The sequence below is a fragment of the Mesocricetus auratus genome, unplaced genomic scaffold (genome assembly GCF_017639785.1).
Source record: "Mesocricetus auratus isolate SY011 unplaced genomic scaffold, BCM_Maur_2.0 Super-Scaffold_100010, whole genome shotgun sequence".
NCBI classification, from domain to species: Eukaryota; Metazoa; Chordata; class Mammalia; order Rodentia; family Cricetidae; genus Mesocricetus; species Mesocricetus auratus.
The window spans coordinates 63,105,874-63,121,604 of record NW_024429194.1 but is presented as its reverse complement, the minus strand read 5'-3'; the positions used below and the strand labels follow the sequence as shown (position 1 = coordinate 63,121,604).

The 15,731-nt window shown below is 46.0% G+C and overlaps 1 protein-coding gene across 2 annotated transcripts; it reads right to left on the bottom strand.

The window, feature by feature from the left end:
- Positions 1–927: 927 nt before the first annotated feature.
- On the bottom strand, positions 928–10,984 carry Atp5mc2 (ATP synthase membrane subunit c locus 2). Of its 2 annotated transcripts, none has more exons than XM_040753709.1 (5): positions 10,907–10,984; positions 7,143–7,211; positions 4,583–4,660; positions 3,913–4,106; positions 928–1,191 (listed from the first exon to the last, which is right to left on the bottom strand). In XM_040753709.1, exons 1-5 carry the CDS (start codon positions 10,967–10,969, stop codon positions 1,077–1,079), a joined length of 519 nt encoding a protein of 172 aa, XP_040609643.1. In that variant the 5' UTR covers positions 10,970–10,984; the 3' UTR covers positions 928–1,076. The 2 variants fall into 2 exon arrangements, with proteins under 2 accessions (XP_040609643.1, XP_040609644.1); XM_040753710.1 differs by lacking the exon at positions 10,907–10,984 and adding an exon at positions 10,421–10,560.
- Positions 10,985–15,731: the final 4,747 nt, after the last annotated feature.

Genomic DNA, 15,731 nt, shown 5'->3' with positions numbered 1-15,731 from the left:
GGGCCACCAACCAGCTCCCACATCATGACAGACTTGTTTTGAATGCCTCGCTTAGGCTCGTTTCTGACTAGCTCTTCTAACTTAACCTGCTTCTCTTTATCTACCTTTGGCTTCAGGGCTCATTACCTTTCTTCGGTATCTTCCTTTCACTGCTTCTGTCTCATTGCTGGCGGCTACCTGGCTTCTGGCCCTGGGCATCTCCCTGGTTCTCTTCTCTCATTCCTTGATTTCTCCTTTTATTTATTCTGTCTGCCTGCCAGCCCCACCTATCCTTTCTCTGCCCAGCTATTGGCTGTTCAGCTCTTTATTAAACCAACCATGAGCCTTAGGCAGGCAAGGTAAAAGCTTTTCATAATTAAACAAATGCAACATAAACAAAAGTAATGCCCCTTTACACAGTTAAAGTAATATTCTGTAGCATAAACAGATGTAGCTGGGCAGTGGTGGTGCACACCTTTAATCCCAGCATTTGGAAGGCAGAGGCAGGAGGATTTGTGAGCTCAAGGCCAGCCTACTCTGCAAAACGAGTTCCAGGATGGACTTCAAGGCTACACAGAGAAACCCTGTCTCAAAAAAAACAAAACCAACCAAACAAACAAACAAAAAACAGAATGAACCCAAGGACTGGAGAGATGGCTCAGCAGTTAAGAGCACTGGCTACTCTTCCAGAGGTCAATTCCCAGCACCCACATGGTAGTTGACAACAGTCTGTAACTGTAGTCCCATAGGACCTGATGCCCTCTTCTGCTATGCAGACGTACACAGACACAACACCCATGTACATAAAATACATGCATAAATAAATCTTAGAAGAATGAGCCTCCAGATCCCTGCAGAGTTTAGAGCTATCACCACTGGGCCTTGTTCTCTCACCAAGGCACTCAGCCAACTGTGGAAAAGAAATATACACAGGAGACTCAAGAAACATCTTATTAATACAGTATTTATTTGTCTTCTCTCTGTCAAACCCTGAGCCAAGCACTTTCCCCAGACTTCCCGGGGAGGTACAGGAAAAGGAACACACAGGGCAGACGGGACATGAAAAAGCTATGGAGGTGCAAGTGGAGAAGGCTGCTTCACATGGCGAAGAGGATGAGAAAGGCCACCATCAGGCAAAAGAGCCCCATGGCCTCCGAGAGCGCAAAGCCCAGAATTGCGTAGGAGAAGAGCTGTTGCTTCAGAGAAGGGTTCCTGGGGAGAGAGAAGACAAGTCTGAATTTGTAGTCTACAAAGGCAAAGGCCAAATAAATGTGTAAGGTGGACTCTCAGAATTGCCTTCAAGCTCATGTTATATCTACGAGATCCCAATGTACCCAGATTCTCCCCATAATGCTTCAACAGGGGGTAAACAATGATCTAGGATGCTGTTATGTGGCTCATGTGTAAACATTACCTTCCCCAGTGGATAACTCCTACTATCACAGTAACTTAAGACCTTAGGCCTGAATACTTAACATTCAGAGTCAGAACAGGAAGGAGGGATACTCAAAGTGACAGTCTTTTCTCAAGCAGCAGAACCCTAACAGGACACAGAAGCAAAACTGCAGATGGACTGTGGCTCATACCCTCTGTGTCCCAGAACTCTATGGCCTTAACACTGTTCTAGAAAGCAGGTGTGAATCAAACAGGACACTGGCAGACCAACTTTGAAAGTCAATATAGTCTGGTACCTATGGAAGTCTTGTAGGCAAGGTAAACCAACACAAATTGAGCAGAATTATGGACACAAAAGTAATCAGGCTTCTTGTTTAAAGCAGATTCTGAAAGAAATAACCCTATTTCCCCAGACATTGGGGCAACTTGCTGGCCTCCAGAGGACTAATTTAGCTCTTCAGTGACTTGCCCAGGGGTGATGGAGACCAAACAGTTTCAGGTGCCAGGGACCAGAGGCGGCTGTCCCAGGAGCAACAAAAGGAACTCCCAGAGATGTGGAAAACAGCAGTTAGGCTATGGTACTGCCTGAGCACTAGCCCTTGGATGGCAACCTTTTTCAGTAAAGGGCCAGAGGGTTTTTCACTGTAGGCTTTTTGGACCACAGAGTCTCTTCTCTTAAATTTATTTCAGAGTGCAAGCATAACTGAGCATACAGTAGAACACACTGGTAGGTATCAAGCCAGCACTTTCAACCCTGTTGCTTCCCTGCAAGAACATAGAAAACTTCTTGCTGCTTTGAAAATACTTTTAAAGAAAAGAATGAAGAAACTAGGTGGTGATCCCACTTCTAATCCCAGTACTGGGAAAGCAGAAGTTCGAGGCACCCAGGGCTACACAGTTAAGACTGTCTAAAAACAAAAACAAATGGAAACCATTTTTAACTCAACCATAGAAAACCAAGTTGTGGTCCAAATACAGCCCTCAGGTTTAGACTTGCCAGTCCCTGTTCAACATAGTGCATGTGCACTATAGCAATGTGCATATGCTGTGTCTGCTGTTAACTAAGGCTTCTATGCACTAGAAATGACACAACAAAGGAACTAAAAACCTCAATTTTATGTTAAGACAGGGTCTCATAATAGCCTAGGCTGGCCTGAACTCACCATGTTGCCCAAGCTAACCTAGAACTGCTGACTGTTTTGCCTGTATCTCACAACTGCTGACATTATAGGTCTATGTCATCAGACCTAGCTTGTATTCTTTAATTTTATTTAAAAAAATGATAAAGCAGGGCGTGTCTGCACACACCTTTAATGCCAGCACTCAGGAGGCAGAGCTCTGAGCATTATGAAGGGGAAAAATTTAAATGTTTAGGTGTGTATGCACGTGTGTGCTCACATGTGTGCCACTACCTCCACGTGCAGGTCAGATAACGGCTTGTAGAAGGTGGATCATTCTTTCATCATGCTATCAGGTACCTATACCCACTAAGCCATCTTATTGGCCCCTTACTTCTTTTTTCTTTAGTTTTTTCAAGAAGGGTTTCTCGAGGCCGGGAGGTGGTGGCACACGCCTTTAATCCCAGCACTCGGGAGACAGAGGCAGGCGGATCTCTGTGAGTTCGAGGCCGGGCTGGACCGACAGCCTCCAAAACAATACAGAGAAACCCTGTCCCGTTAAAAAAAAAAAAAAAAAAAAGAAGGGTTTCTCTGTGAATCTCTGGTATCCTGGAATTAGCTATGTAGACCAGGATAACCTCAAACTCAGAGATTTACCTACTTTTGCCTCCTGAGTGCTAGGATTAAAGGTGTGCGCCACTAGGTTCAGTTTAGCTTCTGTTTTTAATTAATGTATTCTTATTTTTATTGGTGCTTTGCCTATGTGTATATCTGTATGAGGGTGCTGGATCCTGGAGTTACACATGTTGTGAGCTGCCATGTAGGTGCTGGGAATTGGACCCTAGTCCTTTGGAAGAGCAGTCAGTGCTCTTAACCCCTAAGCCATTTCTCCAGCCCTTAGCTTGTATTTTTTTTGGAACTCACTTTGTAGACATGCTGGCTTTGAACTCACAGAGATCCGCCTGCCTCCACCTCCTGAGTGCTGGAATTAAAGGTGTGCACCACCAAGTCCAACCTTAGCTTGTATTTTTAATTAACTAATTTGAGGCCGGGCAATGGTGACATATGCATTTAATGCCAGCACTTGGGAAGCAGAGGCAGGTGGATCTCTGTGAGTTCGAAGCTAGAATGAATTCTAGGACAGCAAGGACTACACAGTGAAACCCTGTGTCCAAAATTAATGCCAGCACTTGGGAGGCAGAGGCAGGTGGATCTCTGTGAGCTCAAGGCCAGCCTGGTCTACTGAGTGAGTTCCAGGACAGCCTCCAAAGCTACAGAGAAACCCTGTTTCGAAAAACAAAAACAACAACAAAAGAAATTTAAATAAAAAATAACAACACACAGCTAGGGGTTTCTGTATAGGACAGACCTGACCCTTGAAACACATAGCAGCGCTAACAGACAGCCCAGGTAATCTTACCTGGCATAACCAATGATGAGGCTCCCAAAGACAGTCCCAATCCCAGCCCCAGAGCCAGCTACCCCAACTGTGGCAGCCCCAGCCCCAATGAACTTGGCGGCTGTGTCAATGTCCCTGGAAATGACGCTGGTTTGGAAGCTGCGGCTAGGGATGAGTGAGGTCAGAGAACGAGGGGCTGCCAAGCTGCTGAGGCCCTGTGAAGAAGAGGCAGACAGAAGGTAGGGTTTTGTTATCAACCCTGTTTTGCTTTGGAAACATTTATACTATTTCAAACTGCTGGGCTGTCTAAATCAACGATGCAGGTACAGTTTAGTGTTTAGTCTGAGCCATGAGCCTGTTCTTGACCCCCATACCTAGTCAGTAGACTGGGCTGAGTAATGGGCCAGGGCCCTGTGCAAGAGCAACAAGTGCTCTGAACTGTTGAGCCAACTCTTCCGCTCAGGCTGAGTGATGGAAGTTGAGAGTGGCATGCCAAAACAGGAACTGCCAGTGGCAATCTCTAACATAGAGAGAGCATTAATATTAACTGCCTTCCATCTCTTCCTAAAGTCAATGGATCCTTCATTTCAGTCTGTGGTGATTGTCCTCAGCACTCCCCCTACTGGTTCTGGGAGGCAACCCTCTTTACCCCTCACCAGCAAACCACAGTCCCAACTCCACCTCAAGGTACCTCATCTGTCCTCGTCTGTGGTCGATTCAACTCCACTGTAGACAGGGGACGACTCAGCAGCTGAGAGGTGCTCCTGATCTAGTAGAATAACAAGGACAAGAAGGTCAAGGAAAGCTGCGGAGGTGACTTTCAGAACCAGTAGGATGTTCTCCGATGTTTCTTCCATTCTTTCAAATTTAGTCAGACCCTCGAATCATTCTTTCTTTTAACAAATTTCGTTTAAGAGACAGGCAGACATCTCTAATCCCAGCATTCAGGAAGCAGAGGAAGGCGGATCTCGAAGATGCCTCAGTAGTTAAGAACATCTGTAAAGACCCAAGTTTGATTCCCAGAAACCACACAGTAGGTCACCATCATCCACAACCCCAGCTCCGGGGATCCAACACCCTCTTCTGACCTCCTTGGGAACAAGACACACATGTGGTACACAGGCAAAAATGTTCATAAACTAATTTTCTACAAAAATATCTTTCTCTGCGTTAACCAAGCTGGCCTTGAAGCCACAGGCTCAGCAACTCTGCTGCTTTGCATCTCTAGTACCGGGACTTCACACATGCAGTACCATTCCTAACTTCAGCAAGTTTTGAATTCAGGAGCCACGCTATCTTCTTGCTTTCAGGTTTTGCTTTAAGGAAAGAAAGTATACTTCCTTTTAGGAGTCCATAGAAGTCTCAACTTGTGCTGTATTCTTCTACCCCCTTGAGAATCAGAAGAAATGTAAGCCCTAGAAGTATTTGCTTCACTCAACAAGGGGGATGTTTACTGGGAACAGCCAGTTCATAAGGAGAAAGCCAAGGATTAGGGCACTCTTCCCTGAATGTACATATATCCTTCTCTAGAAAACGGACATGAAGGCCAGGCGTTGGCGCACACCTTTAATCCCAGCACTTGGGAGGCAGAGGCAGGCAGATCTCTGTGAGTTTGAGGCCAGCCTAGTCTACAGAGTTAGTTCCAGGACAACTTCCAAAGCAATAGAGAGAAACTGTCTCTAAAAACCAAAAAAAAAAAAAAAGAAAGAAAGAAAGAAAGAAAGAAAATGGACATAAAGAACCATATTCAAAATTCACCTTGTCTAGCTGAGTGGTGGCACTCGCCTTTAATCCCAGCACTTGAGAGGCAGAGGCAGGCGGATCTCTGTGAGTTTGAGACCACTCTGGTCTACAAAGCAAGTTCCAGGACAGCCAGGGCTAAACAAACAAACCCCAAACTCAAAGACACTGTAGAAAGGTGTTGGGCTCAGATGTATCAGGATGTAAGAAAAATTTTATCTCTGCCTGGTAGCCTTTTCTGACCAAAATACATGGCAGCTAACAGCTAGACCTTTACAGATAAATAAGACATACATACTTTGTCTTTTGACAGGATCTACTGTAGCCCAAGATGGACTTAAATTTGTGCCAACTAGTCTTCCTGCCTTACTCTTCCAAGTTCTAGATTACAGACATGAGCCACTATGTCTGGATTTTTTTCTTTTCTTTTCTGTACTAGGGACTCAACCCTGAGCTTTGTACATGTTAGGCAAGCACTCTCAATCGAGCCATAGCTCTAGCCCTCTAATGTTAAAGTTTTAGTGTTTTACCTACTTGTACGTTTGTATACACTGTGGATCCCCGGTACTCACAGAGGCCAGAAGGGACACTAGATTCCCTGAAACTGGAGTTACAGATGATTGTGAGCTACCACATGGGTGCCAGGAACCAAACCTAAGATTTTTGCAACAGTGCTTGTAACTGTTGAGCCATGTTAAACCCCAAATGTTAACTTTCTTTCAGGTATGCAATATGAGGGTTAAGTTACTTAATGGTTAGCCTCCAAAACAATACAGAGAAACCCTGTCTCGTAAAAACCAAAGTTACTAAATGGTCTTCAGCTTATTTCTTCACCTGTCAAGTGGGAACAATCCCTCAGGGGGCTTGGAGGAATGAATGGGAAGTATACAAACTGGTAAGTAGCCTTAGGCACACAGGGTGCTTAGTAACAGTACCTACTAACATCATTGCACCCTTCACTTATGGATGAATGAACTGCCTCCACTATCTTAATAGTTTTTCTTACATCCTGATACATCTGAGCCCAACACCTTTTCATAGTGTCTTTGAGTTTCTTTCCCAGACTTACACCCACAGAATAAAGTCATAGCAGAGGCCCACTCAAGATTAGAACCCACATACAATGTACACTCTGTGTAACAGTTTGCTTACCATGTCTGGCTAGGATCGAATATCAGGAACACGCAGTGAAATTACATGATCTGAGTGTAAATTAACTGGCCTCCAGAGAATATAGGTCAGGGGAATGCCTAGCAAACATTCATTCCTACCAGCATCCATAGCAAAGGGCCTTCTCTGTCAGAGACCCTCATCACCTTCCTCAACCCATCTGTGAAGCACAAGGTCTAACAGGCATGTCCAAACTATGGCTGGCCGTAGACTGCAGGCACCTCAGCGTAGCTATGAAGGCAGCCGACACATTTATGAATGATAATGTCATGTTCCCCATATTAAAATGTTGGAAGACTCTGGCACTCTCCTTTTAAGAGTCTTCCATAACATGTACTCACCAAGGAGCGGGTGGAGATGAACTTGGAGCAGGCATACATTTTCAGGGGTGAGGGGCCAAGGCAGGAGAGCTGGAAATAAGCAGCAGCATTGTAAACACTCTCCCTGCTCAATACATTTCATCCTTATTCCCGAGAAGGGGCTTGAGGAAGCTTAATTACCTCACAGAGTAGAATGATGGGTTTTGGGTCATCACTACAGGTGACATCAGCCCACCACAACCCCAAGTAAAAACAACAACAACACACCCATTTCCACAGTCTCATGATTTATGGCTGTCAAAGTAATTTCACGTGTCCCTTAAGTTTTTTTTAGTCCTTCCAGGTTCAAAATCATCTCTCAGTATCTGGGCCTAGAAAGGGTATGTCCTAAAGACTAGAGACCTAGCAGTGTGTGGTGGCTCTAACACCTGTAATCCCAGTGCTCAGGAGGCAGAGGCAGTACTTCTGAAAGTTTGAAGACAGCCAGGGCTACAGAGTTAAGACCTTAGGGCTCAGAGGGTAAAAGCACTTGCCCTATAAACCTGACTAAACAAGTTTGATCCCTAGAATACATGTGGAAGAAGGTACTTCCAAGAACTGTCTTCTCATCTCCACAAGTGCACCATGGTACATGCTCACACACAATAAAACAACTTAAAACATTTTAAAATTTGGATGTATGAGTGTTTTGCCTGAATGCATGTATGTGTACCACATGCACGCCTAGTGCCCGAGGTCAGAAGGCATTGGACTCCCTGGAACTGTGGGTACTGGGAAACAAACCTGGGACTTCTAAAAGAGCAACAGATGTTCTTAACTGCAAATCCATCTCCCCAGTCCCTAGAAACATTTAAAAATAAAAATGTGTTCTTGGCTCTCCCTTAGATCTTCCTAGTCAAGATCTCTGATGTCAATGTTTTAAACAAGTTTTCCAATTGTCCTTCTATTTAAGGCACACAATGGCATGGTCTCAACAACACTGAAGAGGTGTCAGTGGCAGAGCTTGGATTGTAACTCTGTAATTTCACTTTTTTTGGGGGGTTCGAGACAGGGTTTCCCTATGTAGCTTTGAACCCTGACCTGGAACTTGCTGTGTAGACCAGGCTGAACTCAGGAGATCCGCCTGCCTCTGCCTCCCAAGTGTCAGGATTAAAGGCGTACGGCACTGCCACCTGGCTGTAATTTCACTTTTGGGGAGGGCACAGGAGGTAGAACTCAGAACCTCAGTGCAGCCTAACCCCAAATCTGCTGTTCAACCATTCATGTTCTACTGAGTTAAAGCCCAAGACTTCTTTAAAGCTTTTAGAATACAGGGCAGCTTGAGCTGAGACGATGGTCCACTTGATAGTGTCTGCCACACCAGACTACACATACAAGGCAGGGGCTAGTTCCTATCTATAAGCCCCAGAGCTGGGTGCATGGAAACAGGTAGATACCTGAAGCTCATTGGCTAGGAGTCTAGCTGAAATGATAAACTTCAGGTTCAGTAAGACGTCCTGTCTCAAGAAATGAAGGTAAAGGGGAAATGCCCCTCTATGTTAACTTCTCAGTGTGTACACATGCTTGCACACAATAAAGGGAGTCTGAAGTTGGGCATGATGATGGATGCATGCTATCCTAGCACTGGAGAGCCTGATGCAGAAAGGTCACCAGTTCGAGGCCAACATTGTTGTTAAATTGTCTAATGTTTACCGAGACACGAACCGTGAGTCAACAATCCCACGTGGAGTTCTAATTTCTAATCTCAAGGAAAATAACAACAAACATATAGAGACAAGTCTTCAAGAAACCAAACTAGCCGGGCGTTGGTGGCGCACGTCTTTAATCCCAGCACTTGGGAGGCAGAGGCAGGCAGATCTCTGTGAGTTCGAGGCCAGCCTGGTCTACAAAGTGAGTTCCAGGACAGCCTCCAAAGCCACAGAGAAACCCTGTCTCGAAAAACCAAAAAACAAACTAAACTGGGCAGTAGTGGCACAGGTCTTTAATCCCAGCACTCAGGAGGCAGAGGCAGGTGGATCTCTGTGAATTTAAGGACAGCCTGGTCTACAATGCGAGTTCCAGGATAGCCTCCAAAGCTACAGAGAAACGATGTCTCCAAAACAAACCGAAACCAACAACATCAAAACAACCAAAATAAGAGGGAAGACATTTTTCAGAAACAGTTAAGTCTTAACTTTATCACTTATAAGATATAGTTCTGGCGGTATTCTAGTTACTATCCAGCCAACTGCTTGCTTGCAGTGTACTCAATAAACTAGTCAAAAAAAGAAAAAAAGCCCAAAGGGGATTAAATTTGACAATTAACATATGTAAATAGTATAATCTGTTGCTGGCGTGTAATAAACCTAAGAGTATCAATTGGCAAGTCCTTCCAGTGGTCACTTAACCTGGGCAAACCCACACCTGAGCTAAGAAATCTTCCACAAACAACTCCTAACTAACCCCACCCCACCCCACCCCGCCTTTCAGTTAGAAGGGTATCCACTTAACTATTCTGTACTTTAAACCTTTCTGTCTTGCTGGCAAAAATCTGAATGTCATGTGACAGGGAACCTGGCAGGTAGAAACTCCTAAAGGCCTGGACCTCTCCCACTTTCTTCTAGACTCAATGGGTAACAGAAACCTCCACGCCTAACCCACCACTTAAGACTTTATTTCCAACTTCACTAGCACGTCAGGGCTTTCGTATGAGGCAGGTAGCAACCAGTTTTTAAGGAAACACCTCCCTCTGCCCTGGCTTTCCCATGCCACGCGTGGCCCGTCCGTTCACAGAGCCGTTCTCCTTTCTACCGCGTTCAGTTTACTTCAAACTGACGGATGTGTATGGAGGTGATGGGGGCTATGGACCATGAGCTAGCTTGGCTGCTTCGAGAACCAGAAGTTCTGACGTTCCAAGTGTGCAGGCTTCTAAAGACTAAGGCTACTTTGATTCAGGGTGACAGGAGGCAGCAGAGATTGTGGGGCTTTGACAATGGTGAGAAGGCCTGAGGGTGAGGAAAGAGCGTCCACAAAGCCTGGTTCGCGCCCGGCGGGAACACGCAGGCCAGGGTTGGCCTTCCGCCGGCCGCAGGGCCCCCCAACCCCCGTGAGACACCCAAGATGGCGCCAGGCCCGTGCGGTTAGAGGTCACCGACACGAGGAAGGGGCCGCTCGCTCTCGGCGCGGGGATGCCAGCAGCCGCGAGGGTGCGACGACCCGGGTGGGAGCTAGCAAGGTCAGGGTGGCCAAGCGTCCGCACAAGGGACACTGCAGCGCGCGCCTGCGCGGCGCGAAGAGGACGCGAGGCCTCAAGGCCTTACCTGCTCCCAGGGTAGAGAAGACAGAGAGGGGCGGGGGCGCGGGAAAGCGCTCAAAGGAAGGCTCTGCGCATGCGCGACCACAGCCAACGAGTTGCCCTGCCGCGGATAGAGTGAACACTAGGCTCGGTCCCAGCGCCACAGCACCGCCTACCGGGCTGGAGGTACCTTCGGGACAAGCTCTCCACCTGGCGTTCAAGAGGAGAAACTACAAAAGGAGCCCGTCCAGCGCGCAAGAGAGGCCAACTCAACCAGGAAAACCGATCCGCAACGTGGCGGACGGTGCGAACTGTGCGGCATTGGGAGTCTTGGACGCGAGTCCCCATTCCGAGCATGCGCAATTGCAATGGGGGAGGGGAACCCAGGCTACTCGGAAATTGCTTGTAGTATACAGTAGGGATGGGGGGGGGGGGGATAAAATCACGGAACTCCTAGTTTCTTGTCGCCCTGGGGACCCTGGCATCATTGGATAGGAGATGAGAAACTGACCCAATGGACTAATAACAGCAAAATACCACGGCAGACTGTTTTTCTTATCTCGTTGACGAGCATGAGAAAACCAGCATGTGCGAGTCAGAAGATATGGGGTAAACATGGCCCGAAGCCCCCTCTTGTGAGTCCTGGAGCCAGCTAGGGATAACGGCACCTGTGACCTGCAGTAGGGGGGGTACGAGGTCACCCTAGGTAACCAATTTGCCTCTGCCAGGCTTGCTTGGAAATAATCAGCCATCCTCAAGGTGCTCTCCCAGCTCCTGCTTTCTCCAGTGCCCTTTCGCCCGTCCCTCCCCCGGTAGTAGAGGGCGGGGGCTTCCCAGCGCGAGTCCCAGCTTAGCGGGCCTTTGTGTCCACGCAGGGCCAGACAGGCCTAGAAGAGGCTGCAAGGCCGACCCAGCCCCGAAGCCTAGCTGTCCCGACAGCGCGAGACAGACGGGAAGAGCTCACCAAACCCATATAAAAATAAATAAATAAAAAGAAAGCCTCGGCTGTAAATAAAGGCAAATCCGCCACCCTCTGAGGGGCCGTTTGTCCTCCCCTCCTTGGCCCAGTCCTTCCAGCAGCCACCCCCTCCCGGCCCTCGGCCCCGCGGCGCCCCGGCCCCGAGCTCCTCCATTTAATCGGATTTGGGAGAAGGGGAGGATAAATCACGGCAGCAGCTTTACGGTCCCGGAGGAGAGGCGAGCCGCAGCCAGGCACACCCCGGCCGGCGATAAAAACCGCCGCTGAAAGCCCACGGAGCAATTTCCCGGGACCCCGAGCGACGCCATTACAGGAATGTAATTTTGCCCGGATGAGGCCCCGAGTTTAATTATCCTCGCGGAGGAATTTCAATGCGGCCAATCCATCTTGCAGGCGGGCGGCAGAGGGATTTATATGGGCCCGTTATTTCACACCGATCCTCCATCTGCATTTTTATGGCCCTGAGCTCCTGAAAGGGAGGGAAAGAGTGGGGAGAAATGGAAGAAGAGGGTGTGTGTGTGGGTGGCTCCCCGCTTTACCTAAACCCTCCTTTTCATCTGGATTAAGATTCTCACAGGTTCTCCTGAAGTCCCCAAATCTCCCTCCAGTGCCAGCTATTGACCCGGGCAAGGGCGGGATCTTGAGGAATCAACAGGTATTTTCCAAGTACTAAGTGGCCTGAGATGCTGTGTGAGCTAAGGAGGGCTGGCTAGCAAGGGTTTAAGAGTTGATCCTTTGAGGTTCCCCGCCCCGCCAAAACTGCATTCCTTTCAGCTCTCAGCTTCAGACCCTAAGTGGCACAATCCACTGTTCTTACAGCCATCACCGCCAAATGGGGCTGCAGCTGTTGGTATCTCGTATATCGCTAACAAAAATCTCTTGAGGACGGTGGATCAGAGAAGGGGCCCGTGAGGGGTTAAGCCCGGCTCCTTTGAGAAGTGACTTCATCCTGCTGTCTGATATTTCCTTAGCCCCAGTAGTGGGCTTCAGACAAACCTGGGTTCCCAAATCGTGTGCGACCTTGGGCAAGTTGTTTAACCCTTTTAAATCATTTTTTCTCCTTTTAAAATTGGGTATAATAACAGCGCTTACCCTGCAGCCAATTATTAAGATAATAATGTACATGAAGTTCTTAGCAAAAGGTTTGGTACTCGGTAAAAGTTCAATAATCACCATAGTCATTATCGTCAGTATTACAGTTAGGATCATTGCAATTCAATTTCGCCCTGTTCTAGTGAGGTTGTTTATTGTAAGGTCCTTGCACAGTATCTCCTGAAAGAGATTCAAGTATCACAAAAACTTTTCAGTCACATAAACCATGCAAAACCAGTTAGCTGACATATTGATGGGTAATCTGTGAGGAGGATGAGAATCCCGAGGGCCTCTGCAACGAGGTTTGAAGCAAGAAATTAGATCATAAAAAGAGCAGGGACCTGACAAAAAGTGGATTGAGGCATGTAAGGGAGGGGCGATCCCAGACAAGATCAGCTGAGGGTCTAAGGTTTTCTTAACCCTGAGTTTGGGAAGGATCGGTCTTCACCACAGCCAGGGACCTGGGGTCCAGGAATGAAAGGGTGTGGAGACAGAACCATCCTTTCCAATCAGTCCGAGTCTCTTCCGACCAGGCCATGTAACAAGGTTGGCCTGATTGGCCAGTTTTCCTAATGACTTCTAGTGGCAGATTCTAACTGGCTAGCAGCCTCCCTGCACAAGAGTGACGAAGAAATGAGATTGATCTTTCCTATCCTCGGATTGGTTAACCACCCTCAGGGGACCGAGGCTCTTTTTAATTGACTGGTAAGATAGAAGGAGGTTTGGCGTCCCTCATATCGAAATTCCATGAGTTCTTTTCCACAAAGGTCACCAAGAAAGAATCTTGATTGGCTTGGATATATTTGCCTTTGGCCAGGAGGCACAGTAGTTCAAAGAAGAAAAATCAAAATCGTACAGGCACGTCACTGTTAAGTATGAAACCTCAGACAGAAGGATTCACAGGAAGAAACATAAAAGAGAAAGACAGAGCAAAGGGGGAAAATAAGGATTGTCAGGTGATGAGATGGAGGAAAGGAAGATTTTGATCAAAGGATACAAAGTTTCAGTTAGATTGCAAGAATAAGTTTTAGTAATCTATTTCATTTGATAGTGACTACATTTAATGTGTTGGCTATTTCAAGTCTACTAAAATAGATTTTTAAGGTTCTCTCCACCCGCGCACGTGCACACACACAAGTATTTGATAATGTTTATGTTAATTAGTTGGATAGAATCTCTATAATGTATATATAGATCAAAACATTACATTATGTCCATAAATATGAACCTTTTTGTTTGTCTGGCTTTGTTTTTTTCAGACAAGAGTCCCTCTACTTAGCCCTGGCTGTCCTGGAACTCACTATGTAGATCAGAATGGCCTCAAACACCTATCTCTGCATTCTGAGTGCTGGGATTAAAGGCGTGTGCCCCTGTGCTAGGTCCCTCAAGTGTAATCCCACCCAAAATGCCCTTTTTGAGACAGATTTTCTTGTAGCTTTGAACTCCTAATACCCCTACTTGCACATCCCAAGTGCTGGGATTACAAGCAAAGTCTAATTGGGAGAAGTTATTAATTCATTATGTGACTCTGAGAAAAACACATCCCTGACCTCAATTTTCTCACTTGTAAAAAAGAAAACCAGCAAATGGTCACATAATTCCTTTTCATCTTTACATGCATGTTATAGAGCACAGGTTTGATTTCTCATTTGCCCTAGTCACCTGGGACATTAAGTGATTAACTGACATTTATTGAACATCTACTTTGCAAGATAATATATCACCTATTGTGCATGGATATTTAAAAAAAAAGAGAGAGAATGTGCTGGGCATGGTGGCCTATACCTTTAATCCCAGAACTTCAGAGGCAGAGGCAGGTGAATCTCTGTGAGGTGGAGGCCAGCTGAGGGGGGGGGAGACAGAGAGAGAGAGAGAGAGAGAGAGAGAGAGAGAGAGAGAGAGAGAGAGAGAGAGAGAGAAATGGAATACCTTGTCTTTATGGATTTATAATCACTAAGACTCACTTATACATGCATAATGTGCACAGAATATGCTTATTACATATAAGGGTATATGGGTAATAGGAGTTGAAAAAGAAGAATGAATTCCAGCCAAGATAACCAAGTGGGAATCATGGTTAAAATAGGCTTTTTGCCTTCTTTAAAAAATTATGAACCAGGAATGATTGCCATTAATCCTAACACTCAAGAGGCAATGACAGGTGAATCTCCATGAGTTCAAGGTCATTCAGTCTGGTTTACCTGGCAAGTTCCAGGCCAGCCAGAGTTACATAGTGAGTCCTTGTCTCAAAAAATTATGAAATATAAGCCAGGCTAGGTTGCTCATGCTTGCAATCCTAGAACTCAGAAGACTGAGACAGGAGGATTGCTGTGAGTTTCAGGCAAGTCTATTCTGTAGAGTGTGACATTGTCTTTCTTTACAAATTATAAAAAGAATTATATATATATATATCCAACAGGGTTTTTTTTTTTTTTTGCAGTACTAAAGGTTGAACCGAGGTCCTCACAAATGCAGGCAAAGTTCTCTATCCAGTACCTCAGACACTATTTTTTTTGTAGCATCTAGTACATGCCAAGTATTCTTCATGGTGCTTAGAACACAGATGTAAACAAAGCAAGACAAAAAAGAAATCTTGCCCGAGGCTGGGAACACAGCTTAGTAGTAGGGCACTTGCCTAGCATGTGTGAGGATCTGAGCTTAACTCGCAGCACCACCACAAAAAACAAAACCCTTTATCCATCCAGAGAACTGAAGCTTTACATAAACTATGAGGCATAGTAACAAAATGGAATGGGCGCCTGTAAGCAATCCTTGAGCTTAAGAAAAACAAAAACAAGAAAGCAGCAACTTGCTGGTCCTGTTGAGAGTCTCATGTGCGTCCTTCCTATAGATCCCCTGAATTTCATACTTGTCATTTCCTAGCCATTCTCAGGTTCCTACTGTATTAATTTTGTTCCTTTTTTTGTCAACCTTTTTGAGTGTGACATACAGTGTCATTTCTTCCACTTACTCTTTTCATTCCACTCTGTATTTGTAAGACCCTTCCACGTTGATGTAGATAGTTGTACTTTATTTCTCCTGTTGACCAATATTTAAATCTGTTCCATGGTATTTCCTAAAAAATAATGTTTCTTTTAGAATTTCTGTACATGTCTCCTAGCACACATGGAGAAGTCTTTTCAGGGTATACAATTATTGACTGGAGATGTGGCTCAGTAGTAAACAATTTTCCTGGCATGTTTGAGACACTGGGTTAAATCTTCAGCATTAACTACAAACAAGCAGAGCCTTGTGGTACAAACCA

Bases quoted from the DNA above. Each gene is read 5' to 3' on its own strand.
- Atp5mc2 (XM_040753709.1), bottom strand. From the start codon at position 10,969: ATGCTCGTCAACGAGATAAGAAAAACAGTCTGCCGTGGTATTTTGCTG. The intron at 7,212-10,906 runs GTCAGTTTCTCA...GCTTATTTCCAG, and splicing joins TGCTGTTATTAGTCCATTGG to CTCTCCTGCCTTGGCCCCTC. The intron at 4,661-7,142 runs GTGAGTACATGT...TTATTCTACTAG, and splicing joins TCATCTCCACCCGCTCCTTG to ATCAGGAGCACCTCTCAGCT.